At 37.1% G+C, this 21,320-nt stretch overlaps 1 protein-coding gene across 10 annotated transcripts in view; it reads right to left on the bottom strand.

The window, feature by feature from the left end:
- Positions 1 to 21,320, bottom strand: part of Sntg1 (syntrophin, gamma 1) — an 814,179-nt gene that overhangs the window by 352,648 nt on the left and 440,211 nt on the right. For 6 of the 10 annotated variants that reach the window (XM_063288179.1, XM_039110528.2, NM_001411862.1 and 3 more), the window contains one exon: positions 3,850 to 3,984. The exons of 3 other annotated variants lie outside the window; for them this stretch is intronic. In XM_063288179.1, coding sequence (XP_063144249.1) covers positions 3,850 to 3,984 — 135 coding nt within the window. The remainder of the gene's footprint in view (positions 1 to 3,849; positions 3,985 to 21,320) is intronic. One more of the 10 variants, XM_063288183.1, reaches the window with a different exon arrangement.

The following is a 21,320-nucleotide window of genomic DNA, read 5'->3' as shown; positions in this document are numbered from 1 at the left end:
CTATGTTCATAGCAGCCTTATTGCAGAAGCTGGAAAGAACTTAGATGTCCTTCATCAGAGGAATGGATACAGAAAATGTGGTACATTTACACAATGGAGTACTACCCAGCTATTAAAAACAATGATATCATGAAATTCTTAGGCAAATGGAATTAGAAAATATCATACTGAGCGAGGTAACCAAATCATAAAAGAACACATATGATATGCACTGAGTAATAAGTGGATATTAGCCCAAAAGCTTGGAATACCCAAGATATAATTACAGACCACATGATGCTTAAGAGGAAGAAAGACCAAAGTCTGGATGCTCTAGTCCTTCTTAGAAGGGAGAACCAAATACTCACTGGAGGAAATATTGAGACAATGTGGGGAGGAGAGACTGAAGGAAAGGCCCATCCAGAGACAGCCACACATGGGGATGCAGTCACCAGACCCAGTCGTTATTTGGGATGCCAAGAGATGCATGCTGACAAGAGACTGATATACTTGTCCCCTGAGAGGCTGTGCCATAGCCTGACAAATACAGAGGCAGATGCTCACATCATTGAACTGAGAACAGGTTCCCCAGTGGAGGAGTTAGAGAAAGGACTGAGGTAGCTGAGGGGGTTTGAAACTCTATAGCAAGAACAACAATATCAACCAACCATTCACCTTAGTGCTTCAAGGGACTAAACCACCAACCAGAGAGTACACATAGAGCAATCAATGGCTCCAGCTGCATATGTTGCATATGTTGGGCATTAATGGGAAGAGAGGCCCTTGGTCCTGTGAAAGCTCAATGCTCCAGTATAGGTGAATGACAAGGCAGGGAGAAGAAAGGGAGTGTTTAGGTGGGTGGGGGAGTACCCTCATAGAAACATGGGGAAGGAAGATGGGATGGGGATTCCAGAGGGAAAACTGGGAAGAGGGAAAATATTTGAAATGTAGATAAAGAAAATATCCAATAAAAAAAGAAAAAAGAAAAGCAAGATGCCACACATCTCCTGTTTTATAAATCTGTTGCAAGGCCAGAATAAAATCCAACAGTAGACTGTGTCTTAAGTAAGTCGAGGTACTGGGCTCCAACTGACTTGCAAGGGCACCCCATTAGATGCTGTTTTCATTACCATGAAAATATTACTTATGTCCTGGTTTGTATTTCTGGTGCTGTGATATAAAATTGGCCAAAAAGCAATTCTCAGAAATAGTTTATTGACTTATTAGAAGAAAACCAAGGTATAAACTCAAAGTAGGAAACTATGGGCAGGGAATATGGAGGACCATTGCTTTCAGGCTTGCTCCCAGACAAGTATTTATCTTCCTTCTTTTTACTCTTTGTTTTAGTTTCTGAGACAATAGTATAACTTCCTTCCCTTCTCTTCTTCCATTTCCTCCCTCAAAATCCTTCTATATCCCCTCCTTGCTCACTTTTAAGTTCATAGTCTCTTTATTTCATCACTCCTTGTTACATGCATACATATGTATCACCAAATAACCTTCATTGTTTATCCCAGACCCTCCTAGCTAAGGATGTTACTTCTCACATTAGACTGGATATTTAATACTTAGGAATATGCCCTTTGGACATGTTCATGAGCCAATCTGATGGAGTCATCAAATTTAACTGAGGTTCCCTCTTTCACGGTGTCTCAGGTTAACAAGCAAGTTTGGCCATCACACCTGACAACACAACTTAAAAGTAGAAAGACTGATTTTGCTTTCTGGGTTGTGAGTACAGCTCCTAATAGCAGACAAAATGTGAGAGATGTATGTCATAGCTTGCTGACATCTCACTAGACCAAAAAGCAGTAATAATACAAGGAGTAAAGTCAGGCAATACTTTGTAAAGCTGACCCCAGTGAATGACCTTGGGCTGAACTTCAGATCTTAGAGGTTTCACAACCCACATGTTTAAGTAGAGGAGACATAATGAGTCTTTCCCTGAAATCACTTGTACGTGTGATGTCAATTTTGTCAGAAACTCTGCTTGTCCAAGTGCAGAAAATATTGTTGTACATTGGTTTTGAAATCTAGAAGTATAAGCATTATATCATTTTCTTTTTGACTTAGATGATGTTGACTATCATAAAAGTTGTATTCTGGCTTAATCTGGTTTGGAGTATTTGGGAGAATATATCTGATCACTGTGTAACTTTTAATTCATGTTGATCATTTGCTTCTAATACCTTGTTAATTTCAATTATTTTTATTTGTCAGGTTTGCAGTATTCAGGATAGATACTATATACATGTCAAATTCATCTTTAAATGAATTATAGTTTGTTAAGTTTCCTCTTTGATTGCTCTTGCTACTTTTGGCAACATAATTATCTTAAGATACTGTTCTTTTTCCCCAAAGTCCTGGAAATTTCTGCCTTTTCCATCTGTTGTATACTTCCTAGAATTTTCTCTCTACCAAATCATAAAACCTGCAAATGCATCAGTTCTGCGTGCTTCCTTATAAATAGCATATTCTGTGCCAACATTCTGAATTGCTATCCCAGCTGGAATACCCAGAGGAGAGTTTTGACAAAGTGAGGCTCGTGATAATTACCAACTTATTTCAGTCTTAAATAGATGTTTGCTGTAGTTAGTAGACCGTGTTTAGTGTAGCCCTGTATCAAAAACATTGTTCTTATTTTGATGAAAGTGTTTCTTATAGATGGCTGATGAATTTTGTCAAACATTTTGTTTTGTCTTTATTGGTTTTGCTATGAGAAATTTCTCCTTCAGAGTTCTAAGTTCTGTAATTTGTTTTTATTGCAATTTACATGTAAAAGAGAGTAGATCCATATTTTTGAGGTCTTTTAACTGCCAAGTTTCAAATAAATACCATTATTTCAGCAGTAAAGTATCAAATTTTACTAATTAAAAAAATCAATTATCTAGGACCGCTAACATATTTTTATTCCAGAGTTCAGTGAGTCATGCCTTTTCTCTAGAAAACAAAAGGAAAGGAATCAAGTGATTCCTCTCTTAGTAAGCACGCTCACAAGAACAGTTTAGTCAGCCTTGATATTGAGCCCATGATTTAGGATGATTTAAATGGCTTGTTAAAAAAGAAGAGTTAATTTGTGAGATGTTCCTTATTTTAAGCTAACAAAGGACTATTCATTTCAGACCTTGTGTGACTCCTAAAGAGTGTTAGTAAGAACAGTTATGATGACTCCATCAGCACTGTTCACCACTCATAACTCTGCAAGGGAAGTCTATCAGCAAAGCGTACATTACAACTCCATGCTGAGAAGCTGCATGCTTTATATTTCCCCTTGAGTAGACATATTTCAATGAGGTTGTAATGGTGTCTTCAGCAATGGAGAATAATGAATGATAAACTGTAGAACTTGCACTGTTTATGATTAATATTTTATCTAATAAAATCTTACCTAAGGACATCTTTCATAATGTGATATGGTACTAAGATGTTTCCCAATTGAAACTGGATTTTGTTTTTGCTTCTGCTTTTTCCCTGAGGGTAGATTCAGTAAAGCATCACACATCTGTTAGAACAGTGGGTGTTCATTGTTAACTGTTCTTGTATAATTCTCTCCTGAATATCTACAGATCCATTTAGATACAGTCTTAGGGGAAAATAATTCACACTGAATTAGTGAGCACACACTTGGTTCTCTTTCTTCAAGGACATCAGGAATGAGAATTCGAAAAAATTCAAAGTGTGTTGTAGCTTAAGTCAGTGTTCTCAAACAAGGGGATAGCTTATTGAGCAGTGTGAACAAAAATTTTCCACAGGACCATTGACTATGTTCCAAGAGTAAGAGAAAATATGTTAAGAATTTTCTGTGAAATAGCATTTTCATTATCAAAAAGCACAAACGAAAAAAAAAATGCCAATAGAAGAGCTACTTACACCAGAATAGAAAGGCTCACCAGACACACACAGCACATCCTGCTCCTGTAGCATCAGCAGGTCTCTGGCAAGGTGTAGCCGGACTTTAAAAGGTTCTTGATTACCATCTTGTAGCAAGCAAACCCCTGTCTTTGTCTTCAGATAGAAAGAGTAAGAAAAAAAGAGAAAAATGCTCAATTCTCAGGTTATGATTCTCAGAACTATTTACAGCAAAATGCGATGGACACCACTTGTGAGCTAAGAGCAATGCTCTCAGTCACTCACACATGAATTCACAGAGGCACTAAAGAGTGGATAACCACTTCAAGGAATGTGGAGTTTCAGATAATGAAGACCGTGCCAGAGAGACAAAATTAAAACTCAGGCTGCATCAAAGGTGCTCCATTACACTGGTAAATGATTAAATTATTGTTTAATACTTTAAATATAAAGGCAATGCACTTTGCATAGAATTCAGCCTTTTAAGGTTTGTAAGTTATAGATTGTGGTATATATAGTCTCTCTCTCTCTCTCTCTCTCCCTCTCTATCTTTCTCTCTCTCTCTCTCTCTCTCTCCCCCCTCTCTCTCTCTATATATATATATACTATATATACATATATATATACTATATATATACTATATATATATACATATATATATATATATATATACACACACACACACATTGCACAATGTGTATAATCAGTTTCAAGTAACTATAATTACTCCAAAGAAAAAAGAAAGATAAAAAAGTATACTTCTGCAAATCTGGTCTTCATGCCTCATCTTTTCCTCACTGAGCATTAAGTCACTTTCTGTCTCTGACATAAAATTCAAAACTGAATTTACTTAAGTTTCCATTATGTTATCACTTCTATTTGTGAGCACATATCCATACATGCATTTTTACACACACACAAACACACCAAAAATAAAAAATATTAAACTTTTCCTATAAAAGGATAAAGATGGGAGTTTTGCACACTACATAAATGAAGAGAAATATTTTTAAAAGTAGGTTTTATTATAAGCTAAAACAGTTTTATTGTAAGCTCATCTTTTTTTCTTAAACATTTTTGGTTGGAAATTGTACAAAGAGATTGAGGACTTCTAAATTTGATTTCCTGACTCTTAGTATGAGTCAAGAAGTCAACAAAACAATGACTACATCAAAGGTGCTAGCTTTCTTTAATAATTACTGAATTGTACTTTGTTTAGTGGGTAAAACACCAGGGTGTGTATTGGGGGGAACATGGTTGTGATGGTTTGTATATGCTCAGCCCAGGGAGTGGCAATATTAGGGGGTGTGGCTGTGTTGGAGTAGGTGTGACCTATTAGAGTAGGTGTGTCACTGTGGGGGTGAATTTTGTCCTAGCATCCTGCAAGCCAGTATTCTGCTAGAAGCCTTTAGATGAAGGTGTAGAACCCTCGGCTCCTCCTGCACCATGCCTGCCTGGATGTTGTCAGGTTCCCATCTTGATGCTAATGGACTGAACATCTGAATCTGTAAGCCAGTCCCAATTAAATGTTGTCCTTATAAGAGTTGCCTTGGTCATGGCATCTGTTCACAGCAGTAAAAGTAGGAAATAATCAGATGGGTGTGTTTATTTTTAAACAAAGCATTAAATCTCAGCTGAATATTTTTAATTCAAGACACAGGGTATCTTCAATGGTTTTCTGGGATTTGTTGATCTTTCATATCATCAAATCCTTAGAACACCACAGGAAAAAAATGACAGAACATTTACATACATTTTGAAAACTGTTGGAAATTTTGTTCTAATCTCAGCTGAAATTCACTCAATATATTTTGAAGCTGAAGCCAGAAAAATCAAACAGTAGATTTTCAAATCAACCATCCTGACATAATTCAAAGGTGTATTAGTCTTAAATACTATGTATAGTGTATTAAAAGCCTTGTTTCCTAAAATTAAGACTTTACATTTCTGTAGAAGTGAATAACTTTGTATATACAGTAAAAACACTGAAGTTTACAACACATTATAGCCTAATGAAAAATTTAGCCTGTGAGCTACATTTTTCAGTGCATTTGCATTGACTTTGTGTGATGAGACAGTGTATGTTGTGCAAAATGTTCCTGTTATAGGTTAGAAACAATTCTTCACTGAAGTCTCACAAAGCAACTCAGGAACAGGCTGCCCTAGGGACACCTCAGATTATGTATGAATTTGATATGAATTGATTTTTCTTTGCCAGTGGGTCATAAGCTTTTTTTCATTTTTCCTCTAAGTGAGAATCAGTATTCTGGATAATGAAACCATACTATTTTTATTGAAAAGAATTTTTATCCTACAGTATAATGATTATAGTCTTTCCTATATCATCTCCTTCTAGAACCTTCTCCCTAGCTATCCAACTACATAATGCCATGTTTTTGTTCTTTCCCTCTTTTCAGAAAACAAACTGGAAAAATAATTAAAAGAAAAAATATACATAGACAGACATAGACATAGACACACACACACACACACACACACACACACACACACACACACAAAACCCACATAAAAATACAGAAACTGGGGAAGGACTGAAGAAGCTGAAGGGAAAGGACTGCCTTGTCTGTTCTCAGTGGGAAAGGATGTACTTAATCCTGTAGAAACTTGATCCTCTAGGGAATGGGGATGCTAGGAGGGTGAGATGGGAGTCGGTGGGTAGGGGAAGCACCCTCTAAGAAGCAAAGTGGAGGGTTATTGGTTAAAGAATTCATGGAGGGGGGACCAGGAAGGGGAGCAACATTTGGAATATAAATAAATCAAATAATTAATAAAAATATAGCTACAACAATGAAAATTACAGAATCAGAAAATATAATACATCATTATATCAATATATCGTGCTGGTTGGTCTTAAGTCAGTTTGACATAGGAACTAGAGGTATGTGACAAGAGGAACTTCAATTGAGAAGATAAAATGCCTTCACCACACCTGGCCGTAAGGCCTTTTCTTAATTACTGGTTGATGTGGGAGGGCCTAGTCCACTGTAGGTTGTTCATTCCTGCTCTGGTGGTCCTGGGCTCTATAAGAAAGCATGTTGAGCAGGCCATGGAGAGTAAGCCAGTAATCATGCCCTCTGATATAGAACTATGTTGTGTGTGTGTGTATATATATATATATATATATATATATATATGTGTGTGTGTGTGTGTGTGTATGTATGTATATGTATATGTATATATATACATACATATATATGTGTGTATATATATATATATATATATATATATATATATATATATATATTGAATGGTGTTGGAAATCCAACAAGTATGTATTCTTTGCATTTTAACCAGTTGTGGATCTATGTTCTAAAAAGAAGCTTTGGAGGTTTTGTTTATCTGTTTTAACTTCCTATTTTTTTTAATAAGGAGTAAAAGCTACATGTAGCATGTATCCATGGATATAAGAAGTATTTAAAATACAGTTAGAAATTACATTAGTTTAGAAAAATTCCTTTAATAGACATTTATCACCTATGACAACCCCAGCCATAAGTAGTTGGCTAGAAACAAAGCATAAATTTCTCTTCATCAAGCATGCTTTACATCCAATTAAACAGCTGCTGATTATTTCCAAGATAAGCAGTCTTCCATTTCACCATTGGAGATACTTTTCTGGGCCAATCGTTGTTGCTATCACACACATTATACCTGGGCAGGACGTCCAATTGCTCCTCTCCCTTGGCAGCAAGCAAGCACTTTTCCATATTGAGAACATGTTCTCATGGAGTTCTCAATAGGGAGGCCATGTTCTCATGGAGAAGACAGATTCATTCCAGCTGGAGTACTCCAATCCTGGCCCTAAAACATGTTTTTGTTTTGTTTGTTTGTTTGTTTGGTTGGTTGGTTTTTTTTTTTTTGTTTGTTTTTTGTTTTCAGGAACAAGGTTTACTTTCAAATTCTGGAAGTCACCCAAGAGCAATGGCATTAGCCAGTATAGTTTTGGGAGACTCCTGTATTCCCTTGGACCCAAAAATCCTAAGTTTAGAAGATAAAAATTGGTGCAACACTGGAAATCAGTGTGGAGAAGCTTCAAAAAGGAAAAATATAACCGGCATAAGATTCAGAAATACCACTCCTGGTATTTTGCCTCCATGATAATTCTATAGGTATGTCTATTGCCTCCATATTTATAATAGAGAGGAAATGGAAACTGCCTAAATGTCCTTTAACTAATTAATGGATAATAAAAAAGTATTTCATGTATAATATGGAATACTATTCAACTGTAAAGAAAAATGAAATAAAATGTATAGTTAAATTGCTAGAAACGGGAAGTATTATATGAAGTAAAGTAAGCTATACACACAAAGAAATATGACACATTGTCTTTAATTAGTAGACCACAGCTCTGAATTTTTTAAATTTAATTTTTTTAATTATTCACTTTGCATCCTGTTTACTGCCCCTCCCAGTCACCACCTCTTGTAACCTGTACTTGTGATGTGCTCTACTAATAGCTCTGAATTTTTATATTTGATTATATGATCTGAAGTAATCTAAGAAGCTAGAAAAGTAAAAAGGAAATATGGAGGAATGGAAGCAGTCCTGTAGAGATGATGACAGGTATGTCTGTGAGGGATATCTATAGGTGTTATCACAGGGACAACAGGGGAAATGGGGAGGACTTTAACTAGGGAAGAGGGATGAGAAGTTTTAGAAGGAGAAACTAAAGAAGGAGAGACAAATAACACTAAGGATGTTTGAAAATGCAATAGAGAAACATTTTGTAAGCTTAAATACATATATAACATATATGTATATATATGTATATTCACACACAGAGAGATACCCATATATATTAGTGTTATGACACACAGAGTGATCATGACACCCCCAAGAACCATGCACTGTTTAAGTTTGTTTCTTTTACTAGAGGATGGTGAGGAAATGGAAATTTTAAGTGTAAATGTTGTTGAGGGAAAGTATTGAATTTGAGCAAAAAGCATAGAGAAATGGTAGACAGCTGCCCTAGTACTAATGGTTTTCTGTGAGATCAAGGAAAATTGAGGAACACCCTTGTAAGGCAACCTCATGATACACAACATAGACAATGAGTAACCTCAAGAGAAAATGTGGGTGTGTGTTTTATTCTTTAATAACCATTTGCATATGACTTAATGTGTGCTGAGGAAATAGTAATCCACTTTTCTCTCTTACAACCCATTCTAACTGCAGAGGAGCAGAAGCCACACTGAAGATGGACCGTGTGGGGTAGGAGGGGATAATCTGTTTAATATTTCCTAGTGGTTGCCTTCATTTATTTCTGGCAAAAATTATCTAAGGATGACTGTATAATCCATGGGCATATCATTAACCAGTACAAGACTCATGAACTATTATAAAAAATTACTAAAATGATACCATTGCCTTAACCTAGTTGGCCATCAAGTATAAACACTTGGGCCAGTATAGGAGGAACAACATATTCCTCTGTAACTAGTGAATTATTTTCCCCAAAAGCATACAGCTCAAGGACTAGAATGCTCTAATACATGGAGAAGTTTGCTTTCTCCTTTTCCATGATTACTTTCATCAAGCAGCCCTCAGAGATCCAAGATACTAATTTCTTATGAATTAAGTATTCTCCAATATATTGCTTGTTTACAATTTTATTACACCTGTATACTTTATATTCATTATTTTTCTTTATTGATATACAATGTTTTACTCTACCCACTGTCCAGTTGTAGGTCTCTGTATTAATTTCCATATACTGCAAGAAGATGCTTCTCAGATGAACTCTGATTAATGCACTAATTTGTGATTATAGTGACATGTCATTAGGAGTCAATTGCTAGGTTCCTTGGCAAAATAACAGTATCTGGTTTTCTGCAAGGCTCATGGCTCATCCACTCTTGGGTTTTTGGCCACCAGAGCAATGCCATGCATAGATTATATTTTATGTATTTCTAATCCAGTCTGTTACTCTGTGCCTCTTTATTAAGTAATTGATATTATTAATATTGATAGGTATCAGTAAGAAGTGTTTATTGATGCCGGTTATTTGTTGTTATGGTATGGGGTTTTCTCCTGCTTTGGATTTATTGTTCTAAGATTGTTTTTTCCTTATGTTTTCTTGGATATAGCTAACGTCCTCAGACTGAAGTTTTCCTACTAATGTTTCCTATACAGAAAGTTGCATTGATAGATAAAAGTTGCTTAAATGGAAATGGATTTTATTGTGGAATGTTTTTATTTCTCTGTCAAATGTAATTAATAATTTTGCTGGGTATCAGCGCCATGACTGGCATCTTCAGTGTCTCAGAATGTTTACCTCTTCCTTGGTCCTTCTTCTTTCCATTAGAAAGTCAGGTGTCAGCCTAATGGGTTTGTTATTCTGTTTACTTGTTTTATTTCCCTTGTGGTTTTTAATATATGTTTTTGTTGTTCTATATACTTAGTGTTTTGATTCTTACATCTTATGGAAATTTTCTTTTCTTGTCTACCTGGGATTATATATTCCTTTTATCCCATGATAGGCACCTCCTTCTTTAGGTTGAGAAAATTTTTCTACAATTAAAAACATATTTTTTTCTGTGCTATAGTCTGTTCTTCTCCCTCCTACAAGAATTTTTGATCTGACCTTATAGAGGACTACCCAGTATCTGAGAGGCCACAGAGGATGTCTAAATGGAACCAGCAAAGAGGAAGACCTGAATGCCCACTCAGTGAGATCTACCTTTATGGTACCAGAAGCACCATGCAAGTTTCTAAATGAAGGAGGCAACCAACAGGCCAAACCAGCAATGATACCTATGGAAAGCATCAATGACCAACGTGACATAACAGTCTTAATGGTACAGTAAGAGTACACATATTTTGACAGTAACCAATTATTCTCTAATATGACTTAATTCCTATTCAAAAGAAAGAGAATGACCATGACTAGAACCGGAAAGCTAGTTAACTACTAAGAGTTAGAGACATTATAATTATTAGAGAATAAACCAATCACTAATTTACTAAACTAGCATAATCTCTGAAAACAATCTATAATGTTTTGTCCTTATACACATAGATAAATGTGGTTTTCACTCTCCATCAAGGAAATTTCCCTTTGTATCAGATGGAAATCACTACATTAAACCACAGTCAATCAAAATACAGAATTTGAAAGCTAAACCCCAAATGATAAATCTACAAAACATTCTTATACCCCAAACAAAGAGAACACTGTGGAAGAAGAGGTAGATAGAATGTAAATGTCAAAAGATCAGGATCTTTGTTCTGAGGTTGTGATTGTATCTCCTAGCAATAGCAGAAGTTATACACATAATGTCTCATCAATACAACTGTTTAAACATGAGTTGAACAAGGACATGAATGAACATATCGAACTGCATGGAGAAAATTCCAGGAAGCCTCAAACATACACAAAGAACTACAGAATAACTGAGTAAAAAGCTAGGAGTGGAAGTGGTAGCTTCCCTGGGGAAGAGTACACCAATTGGTTGTCCAGTGTAAAGGGTTAATTCTAAAAACAAACATGCAACTAATATTAAAGGATCTTTGCAGGTTATACTTAGGAGGACTATATGTATATAAACAAATATATATGCCATCTCAATTAATTTTTATTTTTTTAAAGAGTTATGAGCATAAAGAATCTGGAGGAAAGGCACAGGAGAAATTTTGTAATTAAATCATAATCACAAAAGTAAAAGAAAAAAGAAAAATCAATATTCATTTCTTAAAGTGCTTTTAAATAGAAACTATCTGATCAGATTTATTCAATTTCTTTACAAGCAAGAGACCTGGCTTCCACTTCCATCCTTTATCCTTTAATTTCTTTTTATTTTGTATGTATGAATGTTCTCCCCACATGTATGACTGTGTATTACTTGAGTGCCCAGTATCTGAAGAAGTCAGAGGAAAGTACTGGCTACACTAGAATAGAGCTGAGGGTGATTTGGAATTACCATGTAGAAACTGGAAAATGAACAACTATGCTTTCAACTGCTGACCACTCTCTCCAGTCTCACTTGGTCACACTACAGACTTCATGGACATCAGCATTTGGTTTTTACCCTTATTTAATAATAACAGTCAGGAGTAAATAATCCTTGTTTAGTATATCTTAGATTCTAATGTAATTTACAATAATATAATCTCTTTTTTTTTATTAATTTGAGTATTTCTTATATACATTTTGAGTGTTATTCCCTTTCCCGGTTTCCGGGCAAACATCCCCCTCCCCCCTCCCCTTCCTTATGGGTGTTCCCCTCCCAACCCTCCCCCCATTGCCACCCTCCCCCCATAGACTAGTTCACTGGGGGTTCAGTCTTAGCAGGACCCAGGGCTTCCCCATCCACTGGTGCTCTTACTAGGATATTCATTGCTACCTATGGGGTCAGAGTCCAGGGTCAGTCCATGTATAGTCTTTAGGTAGTGGCTTAGTCCCTGGAAGCTCTGGTTGCTTGACATTGTTGTACTTTTGGGGTCTCGAGCCCCTTCAAGCTCTTCCAGTTCTTTCTCTGATTCCTTCAATAGGGGACCTGTTCTCAGTTCAGTGGTTTGCTGCTGGCATTCGCCTCTGTATTTGCTGTATTCTGGCTGTGTCTCTCAGGAGCGATCTACATCCGGCTCCTGTCAGTCTGCACTTCTTTGCTTCATCCATCTTGTCTAATTGGGTGGCTGTATATGTATGGGCCACATGTGGGGCAGGCTCTGAATGGGTGTTCCTTCAGTCTCTGTTTTAATCTTTGCCTCTCCCTTCCCTGCCAAGGGTATTCTTTTTCCTCATTTAAAGAAGGAGTGAAGCATTCACATTTTGATCATCCGTCTTGAGTTTCGTTTGTTCTAGGGATCTAGGGTAATTCAAGCATTTGGGCTAATAGCCACTTATCAATGAGTGCATACCATATATGTCTTTCTGTGATTGGGTTAGCTCACTCAGGATGATATTTTCCAGTTCCAACCATTTGCCTACGAATTTCAAAAACTCGTTGTTCTTGATAGCTGAGTAATATTCCATTGTGTAGATGTACCACATTTTCTGTATCCATTCCTCTGTTGAAGGGCATCTGGGTTGTTTCCATTTTCTGGCTATTATAAATAAGGCTGCGATGAACATAGTGGAGCACGTGTCTCTTTTATATGTTGAGGCATCTTTTGGGTATATGCCCAAGAGAGGTATAGCTGGATCCTCAGGCAGTTCAATGTCCAATTTTCTGAGGAACCTCCAGACTGATTTCCAGAATGGTTTTACCAGTCTGCAATCCCACCAACAATGGAGGAGTGTTCCTCTTTCTCCACATCCTCGCCAGCATCTGCTGTCCCCTGAGTTTTTGATCTTAGCCAATCGCACTGGTGTGAGGTGAAATCTCAGGGTTGTTTTGATTTGCATTTCCCTTATGACTAAAGATGTTGAACATTTCTTTAGGTGTTTCTCAGCCATTCGGCATTCCTCAGCTGTGAATTCTTTGTTTAGCTCTGAACCCCATTTTTTAAAAGGGTTATTTGTTTCCCTGCGGTCTAACTTCTTGAGTTCTTTGTATATTTTGGATATAAGGCCTCTATCTGTTGTAGGATTGATAAAGATCTTTTCCCAATCTCTTGGTTGCCGCTTTGTCCTAACCACAGTGTACTTTGCCTTACAGAAGCTTTGCAGTTTTATGAGATCCCATTTGTCGATTCTTGATCTTAGAGCATAAACCATTGGTGTTTTGTTCAGGAAATTTTTTCCAGTGCCCATGTGTTCCAGATGCTTCCCTAGTTTTTGTTCTATTAGTTTGAGTGTGTCTGGTTTGATGTGGAGGTCCTTGATCCACTTGGACTTAAGCTTTGTACAGGGTGATAAGCATGGATCGATCTGCATTCTTCTACATGTTGACCTCCAGTTGAACCAGCACCATTTGCTGAAAATGCTATCTTTTTTCCATTTGATGGTTTTGGCTCCTTTGTCAAAAATCAAGTGACCATAGGTGTGTGGGTTCATTTCTGGGTCTTCAATTCTATTCCATTGGTCTATCTGTCTGTCTCTGTACCAATACCATGCAGTTTTTATCACTATTGCTCTGTAATACTGCTTGAGTTCAGGGATAGTGATTCCCCCTGAAGTCCTTTTATTGTTGAGGATAGCTTTAGCTATCCTGGGTTTTTTGTTATTCCAGATGAATTTGCAAATTGTTCTGTCTAACTCTTTGAAGAATTGGATTGGTATTTTGATGGGGATTGCATTGAATCTGTAGATTGCTTTTGGTAAAATGGCCATTTTTACTATATTAATCCTGCCAATCCATGAGCATGGGAGATCTTTCCATCTTCTGAGGTCTTCTTCAATTTCTTTCCTCAGTGTCTTGAAGTTCTTATTGTACAGATCTTTTACTTGCTTGGTTAAAGTCACACCGAGGTACTTTATATTATTTGGGTCTATTATGAAGGGTGTCGTTTCCCTAATTTCTTTCTCGGCTTGTTTCTCTTTTGTATAGAGGAAGGCAACTGATTTATTTGAGTTAATTTTATACCCAGCCACTTTGCTGAAGTTGTTTATCAGCTTTAGTAGTTCTCTGGTGGAACTTTTGGGATCACTTATATATACTATCATATCATCTGCAAATAGTGATATTTTGACCTCTTCTTTTCCGATCTGTATCCCTTTGATCTACTTTTGTTGTCTGATTGCTCTGGCTAGAAATTCAAGAACTATATTGAATAAGTAGGGAGAGAGTGGGCAGCCTTGTCTAGTCCCTGATTTTAGTGGGATTGCTTCGAGTTTCTCTCCATTTAGTTTAATGTTAGCAACTGGTTTGCTGTATATGGCTTTTACTATGTTTAGGTATGGGCCTTGAATTCCTATTCTTTCCAGGACTTTTATCATGAAGGGGTGTTGAATTTTGTCAAATGCTTTCTCAGCATCTAATGAAATGATCGTGTGGTTTTGTTCTTTCAGTTTGTTTATATAATGGATCACGTTGATGGTTTTCCGTATATTAAACCATCCCTGCATGCCTGGGATGAAGCCTACTTGATCATGGTGGATGATTGTTTTGATGTGCTCTTGAATTCGGTTTGCCAGAATTTTATTGAGTATTTTTGCGTCGATATTCATAAGGGAAATTGGTCTGAAGTTCTCTTTCTTTGTTGTGTCTTTGTGTGGTTTAGGTATAAGAGTAATTGTGGCTTCGTAGAAGGAATTCGGTAGGGCTCCATCTGTTTCAATTTTGTGGAATAGTTTGGATAATATTGGTATGAGGTCTTCTATGAAGGTTTGATAGAATTCTGCACTAAACCCGTCTGGACCTGGGCTCTTTTTGGTTGGGAGACCTTTAATGACTGCTTCTATTTCCTTAGGATTTATGGGGTTTTTTAACTGGTTTATCTGTTCCTGATTTAACTTCGATACCTGGTATCTGTCTAGGAAATTGTCCATTTCCTGAAGATTTTCAAATTTTGTTGAATATAGGTTTTTATAGTAAGATCTGATGATTTTTTGAATTTCCTCTGAATCTGTAGTTATGTCTCCCTTTTCATTTCTGATTTTGTTAATTTGGACGCACTCTCTGTGTCCTCTCGTTAGTCTGGCTAAGGGTTTATCTTGTTGATTTTCTCAAAGAACCAACTTTTGGTTCTGTTGATTCTTTCTATGGTCCTTTTTGTTTCTACTTGGTTGATTTCAGCTCTGAGTTTGATTAATTCCTGCCTTCTACTCCTCCTGGGTGTATTTGCTTCTTTTTGTTCTAGAGCTTTTAGGTGTGCTGTCAAGCTGCTGACATATGCTCTTTCCTGTTTCTTTCTGCAGGCACTCAGCGCTATGAGTTTTCCTCTTAGCACAGCTTTCATTGTGTCCCATAAGTTTGAGTATGTTGTATCTTCATTTTCATTAAATTCTAAAAAGTTTTTAATTTCTTTCTTTATTTCTTCCTTGACCAGGTTATCATTGAGTAGAGCATTGTTCAATTTCCACGTATATGTGGGCATTCTTCCCTTATTGTTATTGAAGACCAGTTTTAGGCCGTGGTGGTCCGAAAGCACGCATGGGATTATTTCGATCTTTCTGTACCTGTTGAGGCCTGTTTTTTGACCAATTATATGGTCAATTTTGGAGAAAGTACCATGAGGAGCTGAGAAGAAGGTATATCCTTTTGCTTTAGGATAGAATGTTCTATAAATATCCGTTAAGTCCATTTGGCTCATGACTTCTCTTAGTCTGTCGACATCACTGTTTAATTTCTGTTTCCATGATCTGTCCATTGATGAGAGTGGGGTGTTGAAATCTCCCACTATTATTGTGTGAGGTGCAATGTGTGTTTTGAGCTTCAGTAAGGTTTCTTTTACGTATGTAGGTGCCCTTGTATTTGGGGCATAGATATTTAGGATTGAGAGTTCATCTTGGTGGATTTTTCCTTTGATGAATATGAAGTGTCCTTCCTTATCTTTTTTTTTAATGACTTTTAGTTGGAAATTGATTTTATTTGATATTAGAATGGCTACTCCAGCTTGCTTCTTCTGACCATTTGCTTGAAAGTTGTTTTCCAGCCTTTCACTCTGAGGTAGTGTCTGTCTTTGTCTCTGAGGTGTGTTTCCTGTAGGCAGCAGAATGCAGGGTCCTCGTTGCGTATCCAGTTTGTTAATCTATGTCTTTTTATTGGGGAGTTGAGGCCATTGATATTGAGAGGTATTAAGGAATAGTGATTATTGTTTCCCTTTATATTCATATTTGGATGTGAGGTTATGTTTGTGTGCTTTCATTCTCTTTGTTTTGTTGCCAAAACGATTAGTTTTTTGCTTCTTCTAGGGTATAGCTTGCCTCCTTATGTTGGGCTTTACCATTTATTATCCTTTGTAGTGCTGGATTTGTAGAAAGATATTGTGTAAATTTGGTTTTGTCATGGAATATCTTGGTTTCTCCATCAATGTTAATTGAGAGTTTTGCTGGATACAGTAACCTGGGCTGGCATTTGTGTTCTCTTAGGGTCTGTATGACATCAGTCCAGGATCTTCTGGCCTTCATAGTTTCTGGCGAGAAGTCTGGTGTGATTCTGATAGGTCTGCCTTTATATGTTACTTGACCTTTTTCCCTTACTGCTTTTAATATTCTTTCTTTATTTTGTGCGTTTGGTGTTTTGACAATTATGTGACGGGAGGTGTTTCTTTTCTGGTCCAATCTATTTGGAGTTCTGTAGGCTTCTTGTATGTCTATGGGTATCTTTTTTTAGGTTAGGGAAGTTTTCTTCTATGATTTTGTTGAAGATATTTACTGGTCCTTTGAGCTGGGAGTCTTCACTCTCTTCTATACCTATTATCCTTAGGTTTGATCTTCTCATTGAGTCCTGGATTTCCTGTATGTTTTGGACCAGTAGCTTTTTCTGCTTTACATTATCTTTCACAGTTGAGTCAATGATTTCTATGGAATCTTCTGCTCCTGAGATTCTCTCTTCCATCTCTTGTATTCTGTTGGTGAAGCTTGTATCTACAGCTCCTTGTCTCTTCTTTTGGTTTTCTATATCCAGGGTTGTTTCCATGTGTTCTTTCTTGATTGCTTCTATTTCCATTTTTAATTCCTTCAACTGTTTGATTGTGTTTTCCTGGAATTCTTTCAGGGATTTTTGCGATTCCTCTCTGTAGGCTTCTACTTGTTTATTAATGTTTTCCTGTGTTTCCCTAAGTGTGTTCATGTCTTTCTTGAAGTCCTCCAGCATCATGATCAAATATGATTTTGAAACTAGGTCTTGCTTTTCTGGTGTGTTTGGATATTCCATGTTTGTTTTGGTGGGAGAATTGGGCTCCGATGATGGCATGTAGTCTTGGTTTCTGTTGCTTGGGTTCCTGTGCTTGCCTCTCGCCATCAGATTATCTCTAGTGTTACTTTGTTCTGCTATTTCTGACAGTGGCTAGACTGTCCTATAAGCCTGTGTGTCAGGAGTGCTGTAGACCTGTTTTCCTCTCTTTCAGTCAGTTATGGGGACAGAGTGTTCTGCTTTCGGGCGTGTAGTTTTTCCTCTCTACAGGTCTTCAGCTGTTCCTGTGGGCCTGTGTCTTGAGTTCACCAGGCAGCTTTCTTGCAGCAGAAAAGTTGGTCTTACCTGTGGTCCTGAGGCTCAAGTTCGCTCGTGGGGTGCTGCCCAGGGGCTCTCTGCAGCGGCAGCAACCAGGAAGACCTGTGCCGCCCCTTCCGGGAGCTTCAGTACACCAGGGTTCCAGATGGTCTTTGGCTTTTTCCTCTGGCGTCCGAGATGTGTGTGCAGGGAGCAGTCTCTTCTGGTTTCCCAGGCTTGTCTGCCTCTCTGAAGGTTTAGCTCTCCCTCCCACGGGATTTGGGTGCAGAGAACTGTTTATCCGGTCTGTTTCTTTCAGGTTCCGGCGGTACTCAATAATATAATCTCTTAAAAGAGATTTAAATTTATTATAAGGCATTCCTACTTACATGATAGACATTATATTTAACCAAATAATTAAACAACACTTGGCATCTCATAGAAACACTTGATTTTCTAAAGGCAAAGTAGTTGCTAAATGGATTATTTTTATGGTTTCTGGACATGGAAATGCTGTGAGCCTACACATTTCAAAGAATGTCTTTGAGACATCTTCATAGATTTGGAAATCTTCAGATAATTGATTATTCCATAGTTCTGTGTTCCTGCAGATCCAGACAGATTTGGAAGACTCTTTGTTCCATGCTGAGTAAGAATATGGTGTTCAAGAACTAGTGTACTAGTCTAAAGTTGTTCAGCACACCATAAGTTTTATTGCAAAGAGAAAATAAAGGCTACCATGAACAGAGACGGTCATGATGGCTCGTATTTTAAAATTTCACTTGCTCTTTAAGTAGAATCTAGTAAGTATCCCAGACAGTGACAGCAAAACAATTTTTTAAAAAGGGTCTAAGAAATTGCATAGCAATCCCAAAAGTTCACCACAATCCACTTTAAAATATTTAACCTGCTGTCTTTGTCTAGGACATGGTGTCTCATTCCCACCTCCACATTTTGTGATTCCTATATTATTCACAAGAGAGTAACATATTCATGGAAATAGAAATGCTACAAGACTATATAACTCTGGCTAGAGAAATGCCTTCATAAGTAAATCATTTGCTCTGGACATATGAAGGTTTGTGGTCTGATCCTTAGATCTCATGTAAAGCTGGATGCAGTAACATACTTAGGTCACCCCTGAATTACAAAGTAATATAGAGGTGAAGATGCACATCTCTAGAAGCTTTCAGGTCAGCTAGAACACTAAAATTTCTCTCAGTCAAGTTGGAAAGCAAGAACAGAAGCAAAGATTGTCATCTGAACTCTTGTCATATACATTACATGCAAAAATTGTCATGTTCTGTTTAAGTTCACTAAAAAGCTGGCCCTAAAGATAAAGTTGACTCCCTCACTTAGAATCCAAGAGTATTTGACTTAACATTTCCTTAAGTGTTCTTCGCTCAGGGATGGCTATGCCCTACCCCTTGCCTTGTTACAAAAGAAAAGGATGCTAACAGTATAATATAAAATGAAAATACCACCTCCTTCAGAACAGAATAAAAGTAAATCTTTTGACTAAAACATGTGTTCTTGAACACACCTGAAGCTAAATAATCCCTAAGTATTTTCACAGCAAAAGATTCTGCTACCGTTTATCTCATGATATAAAAATACCTAGGATGAGAACTACTTATTGGAAGTCTCAGACAAGACAGGATGTTTTTCTAGCACCATCTTTGTTTATCAGGGTCTGGTTGATTGTTTTGATTCCTGGGGCTTTCCATGGAAGATCTGCTGCTCTATTATACTTTTTATTCTTTCATTCTACCCTTGCTTGCTTACTTAATAAACTAATTCATTCATAACATGTATTAACAATACCCACTCTGACAGACATGAACTCACACACAACACATCAGGAAAAGGTAAAAAAAAAACAAAACAAGATTGTACAACTAAAATTAGATAATAATTTAATAATTAGAGAGTCTAACAGCATATCCACACCACTCCTCCTGCTCCTCCAGCTCAACTATGATTTCAATCAACTTTATCTTGTTGATTTTCTCAAGGAACCAACTCCTGGTTTTGTTGATTCTCTGTATAGTCCTTTTTGTTTCTACTTGGTTGATTTCAGTCATGAGTTTGATTATTTCCTGCCGTCTACTCCTCTTGGGTGTATTTGCTTCTTTTTGTTCTAGAGATTTTAAGTGTGCTGTCAAGCTGCTAGTGTATGCTCTCTCCAATTTCTTTTTGGAGGAACTCAGAGCTATGAGTTTTCCTCTTTGCACTGCTTCCATTGTGTCCCATAAAGTTGGGTATGCTGTGCCTTCACTTTCACTAAATTCTAAGAAGTCTTTAATTTCTTTCTTTATTTCTTCCTTCATCAAGTTATCATTTAGTAGAGTTGTTCAACTTCCATGTATGTGTGGGCTTTCTGTCACTTTTGTTGTTATTTAAGACCAGCCTTAGTCTATGGTGATCTGATAGGATACATTGTATTATCTCAATCTTCTTGTATCTGTTGAGTCCTGTTTTGTACCTGGCTATATGGTCAATTTTGGAGAAGGTACTATGAGATGCTGAGAAGAAAGTGTTTTCTTTTGCTTTAGGATGAAATGTTCTATACGTGTCTGTCATATCCAATTGGTCCATAACTTCTGTTAGTTTCTCTATGTCTGTGTTTAGTTTTTGTTTCCATAATAGATAAGAGTGCTGTGTGGAAATCTTCCACTATTATTGTATGAGGTGCAGTGTGTGCTTTGAGCTTTAGTAAGGTTTCTTTTATGAATGTAGGTGACTTTCCATTTGGAGCATAGATATTTAGGATTGAGAGCTCATCTTGGTGTATTTTTCCATTAATGAATATGAAGTTTCCTTCCTCATCTTTTTTGATAACTTTTGGTTGAAAGTCAATTTCATTCAATATTAGAATGGCTACTCCAGCTTGTCACAATAGTGACCATTTCCTTGGAAATTTGTTTCCCAGACTTTTACTCTGAGGTAGTGGTTGTCTTTGTCTAAGAGATGTGTTTCCTGCAGGGACTAGCTGGATAATAATGATTCCCCTGGGAGGAGAAAGTAGAATAGATTTTATGAATGAACAGCATGGGAGGAAAGACAAGAAAGAGCATCATGTGGGAAGCAGGAAGGAACATAGACTTGAAGAAGGTAATGCAGAAGTAGAAGTTAGAATTGGGGACACTTGAGGAATGGCATAAAATCTTAGTGCAATGTAAACTTCCTAAAATGTTCTAAAGTAGGTCTAATGAGTTATCCTAATAATGGGAGAGACAGAGTCCCAAATGCCCATCCCTTGTCACTAAACAAGGATTCCAGTACCAGTACTAAGTTGCATTCATCTGAGTTGTTGGCGATGGAGGTCCCATGGAAATTTCCAAACAACCCTTGTGGTCACCAAATCAATGGCTTGTTTTGCAAACAAACAGTGGGACCCCATTGCAAAAGACAACACCCATACAACTCATTGAACATGGAGAAATCAAATCCCTACATGGATGGATTCTTCCCTGATAAGTTCTAGTGTCT

This window comes from Rattus norvegicus, chromosome 5 (genome assembly GCF_036323735.1).
Source record: "Rattus norvegicus strain BN/NHsdMcwi chromosome 5, GRCr8, whole genome shotgun sequence".
NCBI classification, from domain to species: domain Eukaryota; kingdom Metazoa; phylum Chordata; class Mammalia; order Rodentia; family Muridae; genus Rattus; species Rattus norvegicus.
The sequence above is the reverse complement of the archived record's forward strand: the minus strand, read 5'-3'. Positions and strand labels throughout refer to the sequence as shown.